The 23,987-nt window shown below is 42.4% G+C and overlaps 1 protein-coding gene across 6 annotated transcripts in view; it reads right to left on the bottom strand.

Moving 5' to 3' along the window:
- Window positions 1-23,987, bottom strand: part of MYO9A (myosin IXA) — a 566,016-nt gene that overhangs the window by 150,887 nt on the left and 391,142 nt on the right. For all 6 annotated transcript variants that reach the window (XM_050968015.1, XM_050968016.1, XM_050968017.1 and 3 more), the window contains 2 exons: window positions 18,381-18,497; window positions 5,030-5,164 (listed from right to left, as the gene is read on the bottom strand). In XM_050968015.1, the coding sequence (XP_050823972.1) occupies window positions 5,030-5,164; window positions 18,381-18,497 (252 nt within the window). The remainder of the gene's footprint in view (window positions 1-5,029; window positions 5,165-18,380; window positions 18,498-23,987) is intronic.

Raw genomic sequence — 23,987 nt, 5'->3', positions numbered from 1 at the left:
TTCTTCACACAACGCAGAGTCAACCTGTGGAACTCATTGCTAGGGAATGTTGTGAAGGTCAAAAGTGTAATTGGGTTCAAACAAGAATTAGATAAATTTCTGAAGACTACGTCCATCAATGGCTATTAGCCAAGATTATCAGACACCATGCTCAATAAAGCATGGAACAACAATTTTGAAGAACTGTAATTGCGGGATCCACCTTTTTTCCTCTCACAGGCATGACTCACTCCTGTTGCTGAGGTTAAAGCAGTGTGTTTTTGTTTTGTTTTTTCACGTTACTGCAGATATTTCAGTGAGATTTTTGTAATCTCTCCTCATGCCAACTGACCCAGCAGCAGCTTGAGGGCAAAACACCACGTAAAGCTCATCAGCAACAATGTGTTTTATATTATAACAGGGTTTCACTAGTCTTTACTAAATATCTTAGCTCATGGCTAGTGACCACGTTGAAAACTGATTTTGCAATCTCAGACCCTATTTATTCAATCAGTCTTTTAAAGAGTGATAAGTACATGCTCTCCAGAATGAACATTGTTTATTTGCCAAATTTCAATGTTACCAGTGTACAAAATGAGATGTGAACTGGAGGGCAATACATTTTTTAAATGGAAATTGCAGAACCTATATTCAAACTTAACCCTACCACCACCACCACACACTCATCTGAGAACAGATAGATATATCATGATCCTTTCAGCCAAAGAAAGAATACCTGAAAGTTGTAATATAAAAAAAGAAATGAACTGCTTTGAACGCTCCTTACTCACAGTATTCGTTGTCACGTGAGTCACACAAGAAGAAAGATTTTTGATCAGGGTGTAAAAAAGAATAAATAATTTTTAAAAATCTCTAAGCCAAATAAAGTCATACAATGGTTTTATTATTAGCAGCAGACTCTTTCTCAGACCGTATTTATACTAAAAAAATTGTAATTATTTTATACACTGGTGCAATGGTACCAGTGCTACCAACAGTAAGCTATAACACAGAGCAACCACTTTTCCTAGTGTAGAAATACCCTCAGTGCCAGCTCAGTGGCACAGCAGCAATATGCTTATCTGTCATGGAGAGGAGCCCATTTGAACAGGACAAAGGCAGAACATGGAGTTTAACATGTTTAGTCACATGAGGAGGAGAAAATTCTGGTCAGATGGGTGAACAGCACATTCCAAGAGAACTAATTACTGAAAGAGATTAGTGGATGCAATGGCGGAGGCTGTGTCCTGCCTGCTTGGTGGTAGGATGAGAATCACTCTGGCTGAAATAATTGGGGAGATGGGAGGAAAAAGTCTCCTCCTGAATGATAGCATAGTCTTAGTTTATGTTCCAATTCCTGGGCAAGGGCATGCTGCCAGAAATAAGGTCATTATAGCTCTGAATCTAAAGCTTTTGGTAACCCAGCTATAGCAGGATTTATGTGCCTGTGTTTTACAGCCTGGTTAGTATATTTCACTCATGCTTATCGTCTGGTAACGCATACTTCAAGGCTATCGTGAATCATCACGAGCTAAATCTTCTTCAGTGATTTGGAACAGTTGGTTTAAAAATAAATAAAATACACCAAGCAAGGAATCAACTAGAAAGTCTTTGTCCAAGGCAGAAATCTATCACTTAACCCTTTCTGACCCATTCCCTTACTTTACTGTCAGCAATATCCTGACTGGCATTCTTCCCATTTATACTTATTTTTATTTGGCTCAAAGTTGAGAGCCCATTAGTGAGAAGATTTTTGAATCTGATTCAGTCTCAAACAGACTCTCTTGATATACAGCACAATGAAAACTGTAGTTATAAGAGAGGATATACCTGCAATCTCTATCAGGAGAGGTTGGCTACGAACAGTTGGAAGCAGCATTTTCTTTAGGTGGAACAAGGGATTATATAAAAAAAACAGATTCCCACTAGATAATCTACATTTTGTGATGGGTCACACAGGACATCACCACATAACGCTGTAAGGCTAAATATCATATCACTTTTGTGCTGGACTCTCACTCAAGTGTATTTGCTGCCATGAAAGTATTCTGTAAAAATCAGAGTTGTATCACATTGTGGAATGTAGCAGGCATGGCACTGAAGAAAAAGGTGCAGCAAATGGCCATAATATGTCACTGTTAAATAGCATTCTCACACATGGGATTCTGAAACAATTACAAGAAAATTTCTCACTGCTTACCGGAAAATGTCCTTTCTTCTCATAGGAAGCTCTAAATACCCTAGCAATGGTCCAAACACCCAAGCATATCCCATTGCCCCGGATTTTCCACCTGCATCATGCTATGACGATAGAACCAACTCATCTATCAGAGGCAGAGGGGAGTGCCCTCTGCTACGCCACAAAGAATCTTCCATATTGAGATAATTATCACAGCCAAGACTACTTGTGTTGCAGCATAAAAGGAATCAAATAACTGTGAGGCTACGAATACCTTCCTGACAAATGTCCTACTACAGATCATGCAAATATTATCACATCTTCCAATATACACATCTGCCCAATCTTAATCCATAATCTGGAAACTAATTCCCCAAGGGTGAATTGGATTTGTGGACTTTCCTCCTAGATGGAAAAAAATTCTCAGCTAAGTATAAAAACATGTTTCCATTTTTCTGTGCAGTCAGGTCCACAGAGTCTAAAGTAGGATTATTTTAAGTAGTGTGGCTTCAGGGAGGGCAAAAGGAAAAGTTAATCCTGTCTACATACAACATTTATAGTCAGTCTCTCCTCACTGAGGAGCGACTGCTTGCAGGAACCTTTCAGCAGAATGCAGCATCCACTGATGCTTGTTGAATTTTTGAAGACATGAACTGATGACCATGTAGCCATCCTGCAAATCTTTTGCTACGAGATCTTGCATAGGATCTTTCTGCTCTCAGACAGTGAGTCCTAAACTTGCAAAGGGGTACAAGGCATTTGGACTTGTAGACCTCTGAAATTGCCCATCTTACTGATTCAGAAAAGCATGCTTTAAAAGCCCCCCTTCCCTTGGCAGATGGATGGTAGCGAACTAATAGGGCATTGCTCAGAAGCTAACCCAGGAAGGGTTTCAAGAGCACCCCTTCCTGTCTGAGTGCAACAATCAGAACCCCTGCATATATCAGGGGCAGAGGGAGGAATATTGAGGTGTTGCAAGCCACATAGCAAAATGTAGGAATTCCCAGTGTGATGACCACATCTAGGATCTCTCTTGTGAAACAGGCAGAAGCTGCTGTGGCTTTCAGGGCTACAGAGGCTGCCTTGAAATTTCACCTCAATGAGGTATCAATTCTAGGGTATCCTTCAGCAAAAAGCCCCTTCAGCAAGGACAAGAGGGTCCAGAGGAAGATGTAGAACTTGAACCAAACTGCCTCAGAAGTGTTTCAAATTATTCAGTGCTACATAGCTTATCTTAAGTGTCCTCTTCTTGGGGCACAAGCAAGAGAAGCCAATTTGTGCCTTTCCCTTTTCGCCAGGCTTGTCTGGCATTTCAGGGCCTCTTGTGGTGCTGCAGAGGCACAGAATTAAACTTGTCTGCTCTGTCTGGTATGCACAGGTTTGGTTCTGTCCTCAAAGCAGCAAGTATGCTGAAGGCACACTGGACAAAAACCTGGCTCCACTGAAGTCAAAGGCAAAACTCCCATTAAATCTCAACAGTCAGGATTTCAATCATAGTGAGGACCTGCAGACCTGCATGCATAGAAAAATTAATATTTTAAAGTTATGTAATGAGCTTTCATTATATTTGATTAAATGCCATTGATGAACATACTATCTAGCAATATAGGTGTTAGCATAATAATTCATTAATAAGTTTAGGGACCTGAAGTCCCTTCGAAAGACTCAAAGATCTACATAATGTCCCCATGTACTGAATTTTGCATTGACTCTGGTTTAGCTAAAATCTGTGCAAAATCACATATAGAGAGTGTTCTTCCTATTGGCCATAAATTCAAGACTCTGCTCGTGAACTGTTCATTTCACAACTTGAAATAACTCGCTCTTAAAAAAATCTGTTCTTGATCTGTTCAGCCTGTGTAGGGCTGCTGGATACCAAACAACAGGTGATCGGAAATGTCTTTTTCCACCCTTGGCTAGCTAGGAGGCTATACCCTTTTCTATCAAATGTGGATGTAGGAACAGTGGTCCACACTTTGCCACTTCTAATGCAGCATGATTTACCTAGGATTGCAGGAGACATCCTGCAACTTGTTATGGAGCCTACCTACCACACAATACAGTCATACAAGAACACAACATATTGGGTCTCTGAGTTTTATGGCTCCTCATTCAGTAACAAAACTGTTTCTTGGGGGTTTTTTCCCCTAATTTTTAAAGTCCTCAGTGGATTAGGGCCAAGATATCTTAAAGAACCATTTTTCCTCCAAGACGCACCTTGACAGCTCTGGATCAGTCACAACAAAACTCTCCAGAGTCTGAACATTCTTGGCTGCAGGCCCTTGATCATCAGAAATTAGAATGAGCCAGAGTCTTGACACCTTTTGGACACAACACATGACCAAGTGGTTTGTACAAGCCCTCCTGTAATAATGGCAATGTAATGGCTGCCTATGCTTTGCCTTAAAAACACAAGTGAGAGAAACCCTTCCCTCACTGGAAAGCAGTAAAGACACTGGAGGAAGGGAGAGTGTGAACTTTGAATAAATGTGGCATCTAGATAGCATGGCAGAGAGTCCACATAAAGGCAAGAGAGTGACTTCTTATTTGGGGAACCTCAGAGCGCACACATGAAGACAAATGTACAACAGTTGAGGCCTTCAGGATCCTCACATGAACTGTGTGTGCTTCTAAGTTCAGAGCTGGCCCAGGATGGAGGAGTCATTTGACATAAGAGATCTAGGGCGTGATGGCTTTTTTAGATAATCACTAGTAAAAAATACATCTTAGATTTCAAATATGACTAAATCCATTAAAGCACAAATTCATACATAAAAAAATTACACTGTAATTGAAAAACTCCAAGTCATTAAGGTATAATATGTCTATGCAAATTGTCATTTGCAGCATGCAGTGAATATTCAGACCTACCTGCTCTAGTTTAAAGATGTGTTGGTTAAAGTAGTGCTGTAAGCGTTCATTAGCAAAGTTAATGCAGAATTGTTCAAAGCTGTTATTTTCATAATCTTCAAACCCAAAGATATCAAGTACTCCAATGGACAAAGTCTGTAAAACAAAACAAAGTATGCTGCTTAGAAAAATCCGATCAATTAATGTACTATGAGAACATCATTCATGATAGAAAGCATACAAACAGAATGAAATCTATTGAGTATAACGATCTGTAATCACTGCTGTAACTATTAATATTATTCCACGATGAGGGCTGTACATAAATCAAGGAGACAATACATAATTTTAGGTACTAGGTTAGTTCTGATTTACTAGAAGGAAATACTTCAGTGTATTTTCTTTTGGACAGAGACATTAAATTCCCTCCTGTTTGTAGTACTCCATCCCACACTGAGCTGATAGCACACTTTTTGGTCTAAATAATAATGTGCTCATCTGGCTTTTACTTACAGCTAAATGAATTATCACCTCTTAGGGGAAATCTGAATACAGTTCCAACCTACTCCACTGGATCTAAGACTTAAAAGCTTTCACCCAATGGAAAAAATTACTTGCACCATGAAGGGTAAACCAAAGGGATGTGCTTATTTGGACGCCCTGAGTTAATTTTGTAAATGGTTACACTCCAACTGTGAACATTTCAAAGTAATACACACACTGGAGGGGTTTATAAATAAGTAATGCACCACAATAAGCGAGGGGAAAGGACTCACTTAGGCAATGCCACAGAGCAACTCTCTATAATATCAAACCTGCATGACCCAACAGATCAGAAAGTATATACAAGAAAAGCAATTTAACATTTTTGCTATGTGATTATGATAGGTCATTCTGTGCAACTCTTCTGATGCTTTTTTTTTTTAAATAAAATAAATGGAAAAACAAACAAAAACACTTATCCCCATTGCACTTTAGCAGGGGATAAAAGTGCATGTATGACATGGAAAGAGAGCAGCACCAGCAGTTCATGGTGAATTGCACACTGGAATGACCTATTACCAAGACAGATGGAAAGAAGACAGCCCGGTTAAACCATTACAGGAAGAGGGCTCTGGTCACACAACAAAAAGAATAAGAACCATGGACCAAGTCTAAGCCTCAGCCTCTGGCAGGGGAAAAAATACACCACCACCTGTCGTAGTTACTAACCAAATATCAATCTTACTGCTCTGATCCACACGTAGAATTTTAGGAAATTCTCCCATCATTACTCTAGCACCAGTGCAGCTCCAGCAGCGCCAGCAGCAGTGGGTAATGGAACAGATTGACCACAAGTTTTTTTTACACCACTGTGGTCTGACCAGATCCCAGCAGGGTCAAATGATACAGTGGTAAAATGCTTCTTCCCTAGCTGCCATGGTGGAAGAACACTAAAATATCAGGGTAGATACAATTGTTATGCACAGATATAAAACCATATTTAGAGCCAATCATGCCGCAAATGGTAGTGTGGAAATGGCCTTAGATTCCAATGAACTAAATTAGTGGTTGTGTAAATAAAGTCATCTCATTGCACTGCAAATCATTTTTTTGAAAGAACATTAAACAAAATCCGTGGTTATCCCTAGTCCATCTCTCCAATTCCTTTCCTCTGCCATCCCATGTCTCCGTCTCGCTTGGCATTCCAACTTCCCTGCTATCATTCCTCCTCCCCCCAATTCCAACATTACCAAATAGATTACATGCCTCGATCTGTTATGATATTTTCAGTAATTTGACCAAATGCCTGAAAGTTTTAATCATTTGGCCAAATATTCATGTGAAACAATAGTTTGACCAAAGGACTGAAATTTGCAGTCTCTGGACCAAACAACAACAGACAGAATGACTAAACACACATACATTCACTCCTCCTAGAGGATTACAAATCTTCCTGCCATTGTTCTACTCAGATATAGCAGTCCTTTTGTTCTCCATCAAGTATACCTATATACACAGTCCTGGAACGTTTACTACAGCTTAACAGTAGATTATATGATGGACTATATTTTTATTTACTGTTTTACATGTACAGACACCTTAATACAACATATTTTGAATATTCTGTGTAATAAACATAACAGCTTAAATAAAAAATGTTTTACATATATTATGCATATGTAAATAAGAACAGAAACATGAGACAAAAGTCAGTGTTTCAAATATAAGACCAATCTTCTAGTAGCCACTTGCACTTCCTCCTGTTTAAGTAAGGAAAGATTCTAGTGTGATGCATGCTTTTAGGGCTACAATGTGAAATATTTCACGCAAGTTCTTTAAATAGGTGATAAGTCTCTTATTTTCATGTAAAGTAACCACGCGCGCCCACAGGACACATGCACGCATGCACACAGGAGTGTATGTGTTAAAGAATGGCAAGAATTTTTAAAGGAAAGAATTCATCGTAAATTGCCAGCTCCAGTTGCACTCACTCTCTCATGAGCAGCATGTCAAAATCCTTTGGATTAAATTAAACCACTGTTGTGCGAGTCCAATTAACATTAAATACAAATGGATCCTTCAAGTTGCCTTCCAAAAATAATTTAATATGGAACATTTAAGCATGATCATCATTTCCTTATTTCTAATGCCTGTTAATTTACCCTAGCTGGACTGTCAATAAAATACTTATTATAGCTATTCCAGCTATAAATGAAAAAAAATCTATTTAAAATATTCTCTTTTGATCTTGCATTGCTATTAAGGGCTCCAGTGATCAGTCATACCTCCCTACTCTGAGCACCCCATGAATCTCCAACTTGTAAAGGAAAGAAACAACAATGTAAAGTTAATATCCAAAAATTCTCCTTTTTAACAAAGTCAATAGAGACATCAAGTTGAGCACACAGAATGAGCAATGCAGTATGCTACAGTGATTGCCGCACCGGACAAGACAAATTTTCTCAGATCTCTTCTAACACATCATCAAATGGATCAAACAATATAGCCACAGATTGCTGGCTCTCACTTTCTGTGATGCTTCAGCATGCATGCTGTTTATAGTTTTAAAATTGGCTCCAAACTGTTTTTTGTGTGAGAAATTCTATAGCCGAGCCAAGACACTCAAATTTTAAAACAGTCCTTTACTTTTACAATGTCATGCAAGGGAGACTAGAGCAGAGCTCTTCAGTCAACCAGTTCATGTTCGAAATCGCTAACGAAAATGCTCTTTTGGGATGTAAATGCATCACCACGTTAAGCCACTCCCAAAAGAAATGCAGTTCTGCCTAAGTTAGTCTTGGATTTGACCAAATATCTGAAACACCACCTGTGAGTTTCACAACCACTTCCCTGTTTTCTGGTCCAAAAAGGGGAATGTAGCCTTACTGCAGCGACTCAGAATGGTTAAAAAAATATTTTCTATTTATTAAACCAGCACTTCTACATATATACTATTGTTTTTTCCCCAAAAAAAGTACTCCAGAGGGGTCCACATGAGTTGTATCATCCTATCAAGGACAGAGTTTGTCAAATATCCCAACCCCAAATGTGTATTTACTGAGTAAACAATCAAATAACTTTTCTTCTGTTGACTAAAAAACAGTTCTTCTAATATGAATGTATTCGTGTGCGAAAACAAAAATCTCTCAGTCCTCTCTGTGATGAGTGCAACACTGATAGCAGGTATAATGAAAGACTTTCTAGTTAGTTTGATTTTGTTCCCTGATGTAAGGACCTATGGCTCGGGAAGCGCCCTCAGCATCACTGGAATATGCTTAACATTTCCTTGTATGGACTTCACTTTGCATGTTCCTTTATATACATATACGTACTGCATTTTTAAACAGATGAACTGAAAATTCAGTTTGCAATACAATATTTAAATAATGAAATACAAATTCAAATAATTTGTACCTCTTAAAACTTCTGAAGTTCCTGTTTCAAGTTTGCTAGCTGCAGTCTTTATTTCAGCATAAGGTTGCCATGCAGAAAGCATGCACAGAAATAAAGAACAGTTACCTGTTCCGTAACTGGCGTTCTTCAAGATATGTTGCTTATGTCTATTCCACAGTAGGTGTGTGTGCTCGCCACGCGCACTGGTGCTGGAAGTTTTTCTTTTAGCAGTATCTGTACTGGGGGAGCACTGCGGCAAACCCTGGAGTGGCGCCTGTATATCGTGCTATAAGGGGGACCGCGCACTCCCCCCCCACCCTTGGTTCCTTCTTGCCGGACAACTCCGACAGAGGAGAAGGAGGGCGGCGTGTGGAATAGACGTGAGCAACAAATCTCAAAGAACGCCAGTTACGGAACAGGTAACTGTCCTTTCTTCTTCAAGTGATTGCTCATGTGTATTCCACAGTAGGTGATTCCAAGCCATACCTGCTGGAGGTGGGTAGGAGTTCATGATAGGCCAGGATGGAGTACCACCCTGCCAAACCCAGTGTCATCCCTAGACTGGGAGAAGATTGCATAATGCAAAGTAAACGTGTGAACAGAGGCCCAAGAGGCCGCTCTACAAATGTCTAGGATAGGGACATGGGCTACACAGGCACCTGATGAGGCCTGAGCCCTCGTAGAGTATGCCCGGACAATTGGTGGTGGGGGAACCCCTGCCAGATCATAGCACGTGCGTATGCACGAGGTGATCCAGCGGGAAAGACGCTGGGTGGAGACAGGTTGCCCTTTCACCCACTCAGCCAAGGCAACAAAAAGTTGCGAAGATTTCCGGAACGTCTTGGTCCGATCCAGATAAAAGGCCAGTGCTCTACGTACATCAAGCGTATGGAGACAGCGTTCCTCGTTGGAGGAATGGGGCTTAGGGCACAGCACAGGAATAGAGATGCTCTGTTCCATATGGAAGGCGGAGCCCACCTTCGGAATGAACGCTGGGTGTGGGCAGAGCTGGACTTTGTCCCTGTGGAAGACCGTATAGGGGGGCTCCGAGGTCAAGGCCCTGAGCTCTGAGACATGTCAGGCCAACGTGATCGCTACAAGGAAGGCTACCTTTCATGAGAGGTGAAACCATGAACATGTGGCCAGGGGCTCAAAGGGAGGACCCATGAGTCGGGACAAAACTAGGTTCAAGTCCTACTGTGGCACAGGGGGTCTAGCGTATGGGAATGAACGGTCAAGGCCCCTCAGGAAATGGGAGGTCATAGAGTGGGAAAAGACCAAGTACCCTTGCACTGGTGGGTGGAAGGCCGATATGGCCACCAGGTGTACCCTGATGGAGGCGGATGCCAGTCCCTGGATCCTAAGGGACAGGAGGTAGTCCAGGAGACTACCAAGCTGGAGAGGCACGGAGGAAGGGAAGACTCCCCGCTCATTCACCCACTTGGAGAACCTGGACCACTTCGCCAGCATGGTCCAGGCATGTGGACGGTTTCCTACTTTCCAGGAGTACCCACCTTACCTGCTCTGAACGTCTGCCCTCCTCCTCGTCTAGCCACGGAGCAACCACGCTGTCAGGTGGAGCGCGGCTAGATTGGGATGGAGGTGGTGGCCCCCATGCTGGGAGAGGAGGTCCGGGCAGAGTGGCAACATCCTCAGAGGGGCCGCCAAGAGGCAGAGGAAGGTCCCATACCAGTGTTGGCAGGCTCACACTGGGGCTATGAGAATGATTTTCACTTTGTCTGCTTTTACTTTCTGCAGGACTTTGCTGATAAGGGGGAACGGCAGGAAAGCGTAAAGAAGCTGGCCCAAACACTGCAGGAGAAACGCATCGGATATCGCTCCCCTCCCCAGTCCTCCCCTGGAGCAGAACCGGGGGCAACGTTTGTTCTGGCAGGTTGCAAAGAGGTCAATCTGGGGAACTCCCCACTCTCAGAAGAGCCAATGAGCGACCTCCGAGTGGAGAGACCACTCATACTGGGGGGAGAAAACTCTGCTGAGGAGATCTGAGGGAGATACCATGAGCTATACAGAACTCCCATAGGCTCCAGGCTTCCCAGCAGAGGGCTAGGGAGCGAGTCCCGCCTTGCCTGTTGATGTAGTACATGGCTGTGGTGTTGTCAGTGAGGACCCTAACCACCCTGCCGCGAAGGTGCACGTGGAAGGCCACGCACGCCAACCGTACTGCCCTGAGCTCCTTGACATTTATGTGAAGGGACAAGTCTGGGATCAACCATGTCCTTTGGGTTTGCACGTTCCATGTGGACTCCCCAAACCAGGTCCGACGCATTGGTCACCATGTCCATAGATGGATTGGCCTCCCAAAAGGGAACTCCTTGCAGCATGTTGCTTGGGTAAGACCACCATTGAAGGGAAGCCAGAATAGGGGACAGAACCATGAGGATCTTGTCTAGCCTGTCCAGGGCCTGGGAGAATTGGGAGGCTAGCCAGAGTTGGAAGGGCCTCATTCGGAGCCATGCATGGCAGACCATGTACGTACATGCCGCCATGTGACCTAGAATTCGAAGGCATGCCCTTGCCATTGTCACCGGGAAAGCCGTGACCGAGGCAATGAGACCTCTCAAACCTATCCAGGGGGAGAGAGGCTGTGACCCTCGAGGAGTCCACCAGCACCCCAATGAACTCTATGTGCTGAACTGGAACTAAGGTTGATTTGGTCTCTTTCACCACTAGGCTGAGACTGGCACCTGTTGACAGGAGCAGCTCCACATGGGTCTGTACCTCGGAATGAGAGTCAGCCTTGAGAAACTGGTCATCCAGATATGGAAAGATCTGTACCCCCTCCCGCCTGATGTAAGCAACTACCACAGCCATACACTTCGTGAAAACCCTGGGTGCCACAGATAGCCAAATGGGATGACCGCAAACTAGTAGTGGTCTATTCCCACTAGGAAATGGAGGAAGCGCCTGTGCCCCTCAAAAATATGGATGTGGAAGTACGCATCCTGAAGGTCCAGGGCCGCATACCAGTCCCCCGGGTCCAGGGAGGGGATAATAGAGGCCAAGGATACCATGCGGAACTTGGAGCGAGCTAGAAAATGGTTTAGGCTCCGCAGGTCCAGGATGGGCCTGAGGCCACCTTTGGCCTTCGGGATCAGGAAGTGCCAGGAGTAGAAACCCTTGCCCTGGAGTTCAACTAGTACTCTTTCCACCACCCCCAGCTGTAGTAGACGTTCCACCTCCTGCCCTAGAAGGTGGGCATGCGCTTGGTCCCCAGGGCCCACAGGGGAGGGCAGGTGGTTTGGAGGGGTCAGGTGAACTGCAACCTGTGGCCCTTGGAAATGGTGCTGTAGACCCACTGGTCCAATGTGATACGGGACCACGCCATGTGGAAGACAGACAAACGGTTGCAGAACACAAATTTTATTAATTAGGGGTTCTCCCTGGGAACAGGCCCAGTGCCCCTGAGCAAATAGTCAAAACCATCTCTTTCCCTGCCTCTTGTCCTTAAAGAGCCCAGGCGGCGGAGTGGAGTGGGACTGCCTCTGAGATCAGAGTTTTTGGTCTCTCTGTCTCTTATACGGGGGCTCGTGTCTGCTCCTTGCAGGTTGAGCCAACGGTTGCGTTTTGGCCTTGTCCTTAGCTGGAAGGACACAGAGGCCCAAAGTCTGCAGGGTGGTGCCGGAATCCTTCATCCCATGCAGACTAACATCTGTCTGGTCCGTGAAGACCGCCCTCCTATCAAATGGGAGGTCCTGCATAAAGGATTGGGCCTCCGTCGACAGTCCAGACAGGAGTCACAATGCCCTGCGCATGGAGATGCCGAAACCATCGAGTGGGCTGCTGTGTCAGCTGCGTCTGACGCCGCTTGCAAGGCCGCTTTCACCTTCGCCGCTCCCTCTTCTACTAGTGCCTTAAAGTCCTTCCTGTCCTGGTCTGGGAGGAGAGGTCAAACTTAGGCAGAGACTCCCACACGTTAAAGTCATATCTGCTCAGTAAGGCCTGGTGGTTAGCTACCCTGAGCTGGAAGCTTGCCGAGGAATAAATCTTTCTACCAAAGGAGTCCAATCGTCTGGTGTCCTTATTCCTGGGAGTAGGTGCAGGTTGGCCCTGACGCTCTCTGTGGTTTACCGACTCTACCACAAGCGAATTAGGTTCTGGGTGGGAATATAGATACTCATGGTCCTTGGTGGGCACAAAGTACTTCTTTTCAGCCTTCTTGGAGATTGGCACCAAGGAGACAGGAGTTTGCCACAGGGTGTTGGAAAAGCTGGCTACACCCTGGTGCAGGGGCAGAGCCACACGGCCTGGTGCTGAGGGAGACAACACGTTAAAGAGGGAATCGGAGGGGCCCTCCATTTCCTCAGCCTGCAACTGAAGGCTGGATGCCACTCACTTTAGCAGGTCTTGGTGTGTCTTAAAATCCTCCTGAGGGATTGGTGGCAGAGGCGCCATTATGGTGTTGTCCGGTGCTGGGGAAAGAGCTGGAACAGACCTGTAGGCCTCAGTTGGTACCAGGGGCGGGGTCGAGACCCAGATCAGAGTCTGGGTGCGGCTCCACCGACTTGCAGCCTGCCGATCTGTCTCTTAGGCGGCTGGATGAGGTTGATGGAGCCTGAGACGCTCCGGTGACCAAGCGGGCCCTCGTCAGGGCGGGCATTTGTGGCCACGGTGCCCACTGGCACCACTGTCCCTGCCATGGGGCCCCTTGCCACTGACCTGTCTGAGGGCCTGGTGACGGTAGCTGTCCCGCGCGGGCCGAGGATGGGCAGCTGGGCGCCGAGGCCTGAGGTCACCGCTGAGCACACGGTCTCATGGGAACGGTATGAGCAGAGGTGCCTTCCTCGGGACCAGGACCTCGAAGTCAAGGAATGGTACCTGCCTGAAGAGCTGCTTCAGTACCCATGCCGGCGGCGGAATCTCCAGTGCTGAGGCATCGCAAGAGAATCTTGAGCGAAACGTCTAGTTGAGCAGGAACTGGAATGAGAACGACGATGCCTATCCCATCAAGATCAGATATGGGAGTCGCCGCGGTGCTCCCCAGTACGGGTACTGCTACGGGGAAAACTTCCGGCACCGGTGCGTGGTGAGCACGCACACCTACTGTGGAATACACATTAGCAATCACTCGAAGAAGAATATGAACTTTTGCATGCAAGTCTAGCCTTTATCTTATTTTTAAGTTCAATTTTCAATAAAGAAACGAAAAAGCAACATAAACACGACACATGAATATGTAGAAAATGACTAGTACAGTAACACAAGGCTAGATTTTACAAATAAAACCTAAATTTTGCACACAACCCCCACGGCTGAATTGCCGCCGAAGACCCGGAGCGGAGGAAGCTCCGGGTGCCCGGGCCCCGTGAGAGTTTTCCGGGGCCCCAAGAGCGAGTGAAGGACTCCGCTCCAGGGGCCCCGAAAAACTCTCATGGGGGCCCCTGTGGAGCCCGGGGCAAATTGCCCCACTTGCCCCCCCAGGCAACCCTGGACTCATACAAAGCCTAACATATGTTAAAAGGTAAAGAGAAATCAATAAGAGCTATCTGAAAGCTTTAATGCTATAGCTGATACCAGAAGGAAAATCTATGACCTCATTAATAAAAGACAGATTTGATACTTGCAGAACAAAAAAGGTGATAATCGTATCAGCAATGGTAAAACAGCTAAAAGGTATAGAATCAGGAACACAGGAAATGAGGAATACACAATAAGACCAAGTGACTCATACTAAAACTGATAAAAAGCAGAACTCCTACAGAAGGAGGACAGAGCTTACAGCAACTCAAGACTTAGGTCAGGGACGGCAAACTACAAATTCTAACTGCCAGCAAGCAAGAGAAGCCAACCCTTACTTTTTTTTTTTTGTACAGAATAATTCATTGTACATTTACTAAAAATGGATCAAAGATCTGATCTAAGTCCTTCCAATAAGGGATTTGAAAAGCACTGGAGGGACAAAGATTATGTATTTGATACTAGTGACTGAGAAGGTCCAAAATAGAAGCCAGTGCAATATACAGCATAAACCTACCTATTAGGATATGAATATTCTCTTCTCTTCCCCTTTTCACTGGTCTGCTGACTCAGGCCAGATGATGGGAGATACCAGCAAATGACGTCTACCACTGGGAATGAAGGTGTAGCTTTTCTAATCAACAAAACTACACAGCTTATCCATAAGGTTTGTATTTGTTTCAAATACAATAAATTAGACCCCCAGTGGTAAATGTAGGAGAGAACTGCAGGGGATTTTAGAAGGACTCTGATTAGGTTGACCAGAAGTTTTGGTTTATAGGGAATGCCCAGCTGGTTTTACTGAAACTGGGGTTTTGCCCTGATTTCAGTAATATCCCAGAATATTTTGTTCCCTACTGGTGGCCGCATGTGTCTTCATATGGCAGTGTGAGTAAAGCAGTATTTTTATCCTTATTTCATGCTACACTAAAGCTGTACTTCTAAGTAGGTGATTGCTTTCTTCTGCAGCCTCCTGCATGAGGCACTCCAAATCCCCAACTACAAAAGCAGCACAATAGGCTCAATCCGAGCCGAGGTGGATGTTCAGGTCTTTGCAGCCCAGCAAGAAGTTAAATTTTCAGGACAGTTAGGCAGAGACATGAACAGGTGAGGGAGGGATGGAAGCCTAAAGTATGTCTACACTGCAAACAAAAGTGTGGTCTTAATTAGGGTTAGCTAACAAAGCAACTCGACTTTTAATTTGTGTTATCAACTTCAGTTCAACCAAGTACCCATATAGGCTTTAACTAAAGCTAAAAGCCGAGCTGCCATGTCTTCATTGCTGTTTTAATCCAAGTTAGCTAACAGGGGGTAAGAACATACTTGAGGGCACCTCTTCTACTCTGGGACTTGCACTGAGCTGTAGCAGGGTCCTCACAGGACATTGCTGTGCAGCAAGCTGGTGTGCTATACACTCACATCCTGACTTGCCATGTAGACAAGCCCTTCAAAAGTCTTCTAGTATTTTGTGCTAACTTCCCTGTGAAGACAAAGCCTTAAGCTCTGTGCTTCAGTTCCACTACTCATAAAATGAACATAATACATAGTTCTACTTACCTCTCTGGGGAGTTGTGAAAGTGAATCTTAATAAATAAAGGTTTGGAAAATGCTTTGAAGTTGAAAAGTGTTATGTATCAACTTATTTTTAAGTATTTCTATTCTTCATCCTGATGTGCTGCCATAAACAAACAGGTAATTCTTTTATAGTATTCTAGCTAGGTTCAGTAAGACAAGTAATAATGTTCTAGCCCAAGTATGCATACAGATATTGAAGAACAGCTAGTGTTTTAAAACTTACTTTTAAAAGAAGTAGTGAATTAATCTGGTTAATATTTTAGATATCCATTCCCTTGACAATAAAGCAAATTTATATGCTCTCCAAATACATAAATTCCCTTTTCAGACAGCCCCGAGAAAAGCTTTCAGACCCTTGGAAATTGTACAGAATGTAAAATTTACAGTAAAATATCAAAGTGAGAGAGCAGCCAGAAGAAACATAGTATGTTATCCATTTTAACAAACTTGTATGCCAACACAGTCACCACCACATATTAAACACGCATTTTTACAAAAAAACCAAAGATTTGTGCACACAGACCATAATTATTTTCCTATATAAATTACAAGCATTTCTATGCAGTAAAATAATGGGTCAGACATATGTTAAGTTCTGTAATTTCAACCAATTGTACAGTAGGATAATTCAAATGCAATGTTAGCACTTAGCTAAACAATCATTCTTTGGCAGCCATGGTGTCAGCTAAGACATATGACCGAGAATTTCTGCTGGTCTGTGCCAAAAACATAAAAGCCAAGGGAATTGGACTAGCCGAATGTGTGCATATATTTATTATTTATACACACATGTGCATGCAGACACACACTTGCATCCTGTCCAACTTTTTTGAATATTAACATTCAATTGATATGACTGGTTTGTTAAATGTGTAATCAGAGATTTCACTTGATTTAATAAAATCATTAGAAATGACAATATCATGGTTAAAGATGCTCACTCTAACATGTTTCAGAGTGGTAGCCATGTCAGTCTATATCAGCAAAAACAACAAGGAGCCCTTATGACACCTTAGAGACTAGCATATTTATTTGGGCATAAGCTTTTGTGGGCTAGAACCCACTTCATCAGATGCATGAAGTGAAAAATATAGGAGCAAGTATAAATATATGAAAGGATGGGGGTTGCTTTACCAAGTGTGAAGTCAGTCTAACAAGATAAATCAATTAACAGCAGGATACCAAGGGAGGAAAAATAACTTTTGAAGTGGTAAGAGAGTGACCCATTACAGACAGTTGACAAGAAGGTGTGAGTAACAGTAGGGAGAAATTAGTATTGGGAAAATTAAGTTTGCAAATTGATACTGGACATTCTCTATGCAAAAGAATAAATGGACACAAATCTGCCCTCAGGAATCATAACATTCAAAAACCAATAGGAGAGCACTTCAGTCTCTCTGGTCACTCAACAACAGACCTAAAAGTGGCAATTCTTCAACAAAAAAACCCTTCAAAAACAGACTCCATCGTGAAGCTGCAGAACTGGAATTAATTTGCAAACTGGACACCATCAGATTAGGCCTGAATAAAGACTGGGAGTGGTTGTGTCATTACAAAACCTAAACTTAAATCTAAACCTCACACTTGGTAAAGCAACCCCCATCCTTTCATGTCTTTATACCTGCTCCTGCATTTTTTCACTTCATGCATCTGATGAAGTGGGTTCTAGCCCATGAAAGTTTATGCCCAAATAAATTTGTTAGTCTAAGGTGCCACACGGACTTCTCATTGTTTTCACTCTAACATAGTAACATTCTGTTAAAGAGAGCTCTGATTGTACTACTGTATAATGTTTCTCTAAACACAAGTTCGCCATTGTAATGATTATTGTATTGTCTCTAATATTTACATGGTAAGGGTCTATACAAATGTTAAAACTTCCTAAATAAATGAATAGTTAAAAATACACCCACCCACACCCTTAGCTTTCAATAAATATTCAAGAGTTGGGGCCTCTTTAGGGCAAAAGAAAATATTTATCTACTGTTCTTTAAATCAATAAAGTAGAGCAACCCCATTAACAATGCCTTCAAGTAGTATTCACACATCTAGCCTCTTTCGATTTCCTTCTCAACAATATAGGGTGCTATCATTCTGCAGCACCCTTTTAAATGCCTGGAGATTGGCATTCCTTTTCAGGGGCACATGTCTTTTTGTGTCCAATACAAAACCTCTCCCTCTCACAAGTTACTTCAAGACCTAAAATTCTCGACACAATTCATGACCCGTTAAGATCTGCCCCCGACTCACAAAACATCACTTTTAAAAAAACAAAATTATGTGCTCATTCTTTAAATGTTAACATTAATGTTGCGCAAGGAAAATTTTACTCCCTTTGCCAGGCAATTTGCCATCAATTGTTTGGGTAATGTTTTACTCTGTAGTTATATATTTTACAAGAGGAAGTTTCCAGCCTGACAAGCTGACAGGAGAATCCAGATGTTACCTTAGTGCTTTCCTCCACATCCTTTGTATTCAAAAGTGCATGATTAATTCGAAAAACTATCCAATCGAACAGGGCGCTGTACAATGATTTAGCCATGGAATTCCGCACAGTCACGGCCTAGAAAAAATGAAAATAATTATTAGAAATACTTAATTACCTGCATTAAAACTGGTTTACGTAATAATAAAGAAGTCGTGTGTCCAACTTCCATCTTTATTTTAGAGAAAACTTTTATCTTCATTATGTGCTCCACTGCTCCTGAAGCACTTTGTGATTTGTCTTCATTACCAGTCTATTCAATCAAGCCTGAACTATGCCCCCTGAATTTGGCTGGTTTTTCTCTGGTGGATGATACAGGACGCCAGCTTAAAGAATACAATAAATGAGACAGATGAGATCTGAGCCTTGATGGAATCACTCAGCTTCCTGAATACCTAAAACCTGCTGGCTCCAAGCCGGGAGTTGCAAATCACACTTATAAGACCCATCTACATTGCATATTTCTTGTGGTGGTGTGTAAAGTACGTACAGAGTTAGCGCTGCTAGCACAGCTATAAACAGCATAGACGGTGAGGTACTGCTTAGGTGAGTAAAGACATGCCTGTGGCCTTTGAGTATCTATCCAGGTATATACCCTACATGGCGCTCTACAGCCCAAGCACTGCCTCTCCTATCTGCATTGCTATTTTTAGCTGCGTAGCATCCTGCTGCTGGAGCCTTTCTTCACGACTGGGAGAGATTCCAGCAGCTGGGAGCCAGTGTGGACACTGCTTGCTTTTCACTGCAGCATCTAGTTATACATACTCTACATGCTACCAACACTGGCCTGCAGAGTAGACATAGCCAAATGCAGGTTTACTGCTCTTCAAACAGCAATCACAGAATAAAGAACAATACTTCATTAGAAATACCATCCAAGTCGTGGTGTTTTCATCCACGTCACAAGGGATTTCATTTGACTGACAGTGGTTAAAAAGCAAGAAAGTAGTAAGATATCAATATGTAGTTTGTTTTTTCCAAAAACATATGCTCTCTGAAACAAACACTTAGGTACTGGGCAGGAAAGGAGTCGATAATTCACACGCTGAGGTCCTACTGACATTAACAACCTGCTGAAGCTATTTTGGCCCTCAGTTTACAATTCCTTGGCTTGAATTATTACCTTGACATTTATTCAAAGGCTGCTGTATATGTTAATTACTTTAAATGTTATGAAGCAATTGGTGACTGTGGCATTAACTCAGAGCTGTTTTTAGCTATGGTGCAAGTAAGAAAGAATATCAAGCTCTTCTGGTGATGGAGACAGTCTCTCATCAACAGGAGAGTCAGAAACACCCATTTTAATCAAAAGCCTTAAACTACAACTGTAATTGCTAGCTATTATACACAGCACTGCAATGCTTCGCACTGAGTGAACTTTCAGAATACGGCACTGAGCATAAATGGGATATATTTCTTTTCAAGCAGGCAATGAAAGTTCTGTCTCAATTTAACAGATAGGAGAGAGAAGTTATCCAAAGAATTTACTGTTTGCCTGTGTCATCCATCCTTCCTATCTTCCTGGTGGGGGAGGGACAGCTCAGTGGTTTGAGCACTGGCCTGCTAAACCCAGGGTTGTGAGCTCAATCCTTGAGGGGGCTGTTTAGGGAACTCGGGTAAAGATCTGTCCGTGGATTGGTCCTGCTTTGAGCAGGGGGTTGGACTAGATGACCTCCTGAGGTCCCTTCCAACCCTGATATTCTGTGATTCCTCCTGTTCTCTACATAGAGATCTATGTCCAAAAGTTTGCAAGGATAAAAACTCACCTTCACTCAACCCAACTCCAGTCACGGTGCATTACAAGAGTGGCCTCATTTCACCAAGACAATAATCAAAATAAGAAGGATCATTGGATTTTCACTACTGTTTCAATGGAAGCTACCTGTTTTTTTCTTTGAGTACTTTATACCAATATCTTTCACTATAGCCATGTGCTCTTGGGCCAACTCTGAAACCTTACTTGCAGTCAGCCAGGGCCTCTCTCTCACTCACCAGATGGCATTTATGAAATCAATAACATCACCTCCAGATACTCAAAATGGGTAAATCTGAGGATGGCCCCAAATACGCAAATGTGTGTGAGTCTGTACAATACAGCAAGTAACAAATCCTGCCTTGGCTATCTTTTGCTAAATGGCAATATACCACAACTATCTCATACTCAAAAAGAAAATTAAAAAGTGTCAAGCAAAAAGAATGACTTGCCAATGCCAAAATAAATGATTGCTCACTTCCAAAACTTTGCGTATGACAAAAAATACAAGCAATGAAAGTTAAGGAAATTTGCTGTACTGAAGACCAGCTCTTTCTATGCTCCCATCTTAGCACAATCCAATAGTTTAATATTTGTTTTGGAACCTGACTGGTTTAACAGTTAGTTTATCAAGAATCCTATAAACAGAGCTTTACATTTTCTAAGCAACGTGTATACTCTTTACTGAAAATTCAGTTTTGTACCAGTTTTTTTTTGCCATAAATTTTCCAAATATTACTCAGAAATATTTAAACATATTGAAGTGTTTTCAAGATAGATTTTGGTAACCCTGTCTTCTGCCTCATTTTGCTGAATCTGCTAACGTTGGAAGCCAATTCACTAATGCTGAACTACACCGTATCATGTCCCTCCCAAGACAAATTGATGAAGGAAATCAGAGATGGTGACCAAGATGATATAACATTTCTTACTGTTACAAAGATTTGTTCTGGAGTAGCCTTACTTCAGCCTTGTCTATTTTACAGTGAAAGGTGAAGTTTCTTCCTACTGCAGACCATATGAGGTGCACAGAACAACTCCTCTTCCTTTGCCCACCTTTTCCCTCCCTGGCAATGGCATAGTTAAGTATGTAGTAACCCCACCACAGCCATGTTACCTAAGTCCTGTGAAAAGGAAGTAGAGGAAGGGCACAAGAAGGCTGCGCCTTTTCTCCCAAGATGAGCCCTGTTACTGTGCAGCTTAGCAGCCACATAGGAGAGTACTGTCTCTTTGTTATCCTCTAGGACCCAGGCACAATAGAATACCCTCATTTGTGGACCTAAGATCATGAAGTTTTCTACCTGAATTTCTAGGAGTCTTGGGTTCTACAGGTTTATAAGTGAACTGGTAGAAAGCTCCTGGCACAGAAGTGTGTAAATATGCCAGAAAATGTGTTAGTGAAAAATGAAACAAGAACTTAGTTTTCAATTTTATTGCTCCTTATCAGACAAATTTTGTTCTCAATTATACGGTCTTAAATCAAGAGTAACTCCATTGACAGCAATGCAGTTACATTAGATTTGTACTGGTGTAAATGAGAGCAGATTTGGCCCTATATATTTCTCAGAAGCAGGCGGATGCTGGGGTTTTGCAGAAATTTCGGATTTGTTCTCTGTGGGCCTTGTGAGATGCAAAGAATTGAAGAAAAGTTCCTACACACTCTTCTAAAGTAAGCCAAGGATGAAGCAGAGAGAGAGACACCCTCCTACAGAGCATCAGTGATGCATGGGTAAAGGAAGTTCTATATTGGGAAGACAAATAGTTGTAAATGATGTAATTTACAGACTTCACTGCCAATTTTTGGAATAGAGGTTACTTTCGTATGTAGACACACACATGCATACAAGTCTATTAGAAAGAACTGCATATATTTTACATAAAAATGGGATGTGGCCATATATTTGACCATTAGTCCGGAAGTTACAGCTATTTCTAAATTTTATGGAAGATATGTCCCGTGAGTCTTTAGAAGGATAACCAACCTCTTAGTGGAGAACCTCTGACTTAAATCTACTAGGCCTCATAACTTTGCTAGGAAATTCTTCCATTTTAAAGCCACTGTTTTGTTGTCCCATACACACACACCTTTTCATGTCAGTTTTCCCCACTGTATATGAAAAATGTATCAAATGTCAAAAGAGGGAGAACCACAACAAACCCAGATGGATTACTAACTGTGGTCATGAACTGTATGGGTACATCACACAGCAGTAGTTTTTCTAACAGGAAAATCTCAAGTGGCTTGCAGCATGAGGGAAAACACTAACTCTTAGATACAGTACAGGCTCAAAAGTATCAGAATGGAAATGAGCACATTTTTTATGAATCAGGCTCTTTATTTACATAACTGTCTTCAGGACCAGTCCTAATCCATAATACCTCACTCAATTTCACTCAGTTCATGTAAAGAGAGTAATGACATTTGGAACAAACTTTCCCTCTTCCCCATAATAAGATAGTAAACTATATAATATAATGAGGCTTTTATTTAAAAGGAGGAAAGATTGCTGCTGCTCTTTGAGCAGTGTGATTAAACAAGATTTGCCTACAGGATTTTTGGAATTTGCTTGGAGAACAAGTTTCCATTTCTTTTTCTACTTTGTCACTTATTAATGTCAGATGTTCTAAATGCATTACTGTATGCTACAGCGGAGATATATGAAAGATTCCGTTATACTCCACAAGATCTCTGAAATCCAGAAGGACTAAAAGTAGAACTGTACTACAATTCATCACCTTTTGTCGGTCACATTATTATTTTTAATCCATTCATCACAGCTATTTATGTATTAGGGGTAACAACATAATCAAAGGATGGCAGAGTCAAGGAAGTTCAATGAGTCAGAAGAATTTCTTCATTTCAACTACACAAGTTGTGCGTCACATTTAGGTTTGTCTCATTACAATTATAAGCCTTTTACTCAGGAAAGCACCTAACAAAGTGTGTAAGTCATTCTCCATGAAATAAAGCATTTAAAAGACATATTTAAGTTGAAGCATATGCTTAATTCCTATTGACTCCACATTCTTAAGCAATCTTTCTAAATATAGGTATTACAAATTTCAATATTCTTTTCTAGCTGAATTAATAACTGAACTTCCCCCTCATGATTCCATTTAAATTGGTGGTGCAAGTGAATGTTGCTAATGATACAAAAGATTGGATTCTCTGTGCTACTGACATGCACAAACTAGAGAAGGTAACCACCGTTGTGATATACAAAGGATGGGTACAGTGAAAATGTTCACATCTAGATTAACTCAGCACCTTGATATTACAGCAAATGTCATGTTTTAATTATCTAAAAGAAAAATACATTTACCATATGGAATGAGAGGACAAGGAGATGAACTACAAACCAGTGAGGAGGGAAACAGATTAGATGAGGACACCATGGAAGGAGACTGAGAGCCAGTGGTGGGAGGGGAGATGCAGACTGGACAAGAAGTCAGCAGTAGGGAATTGGGACTGGCTGGGCAAGGAGAATGGGATGAGAAGACTGAGGAGTGAAGAATGGGAGAATGGGAATGAAGCAAGGAGCCAGAGATAGAGAAGAGATAGGACTAGGACTGGGACAAGTTGAAGAGGAGGGCTCATAAGGGGTCAAGCTTGGGAAAAATGAGGAGATGAGTCTGTGCCCAATAGCGCACACTCCCCTCCAGAGCCTGGAGTCGAATGGAACCCAAGATTCCTGACTCTCACCACACCTCTGCTGTTAGCAAATATTTGTGAAACCCACTGGCACAACGTCTCATCATTCTCTAGTGCTGGTCCACACAGAGTATGATAACCTGCTATTGCTATCAGTAAATAA

Source organism: Gopherus flavomarginatus, chromosome 9 (assembly GCF_025201925.1).
Source record: "Gopherus flavomarginatus isolate rGopFla2 chromosome 9, rGopFla2.mat.asm, whole genome shotgun sequence".
Taxonomy (NCBI): domain Eukaryota; kingdom Metazoa; phylum Chordata; order Testudines; family Testudinidae; genus Gopherus; species Gopherus flavomarginatus.
Note: the sequence above shows the minus strand (reverse complement) of the source record. Positions and strands in the feature narration are given on the sequence as shown.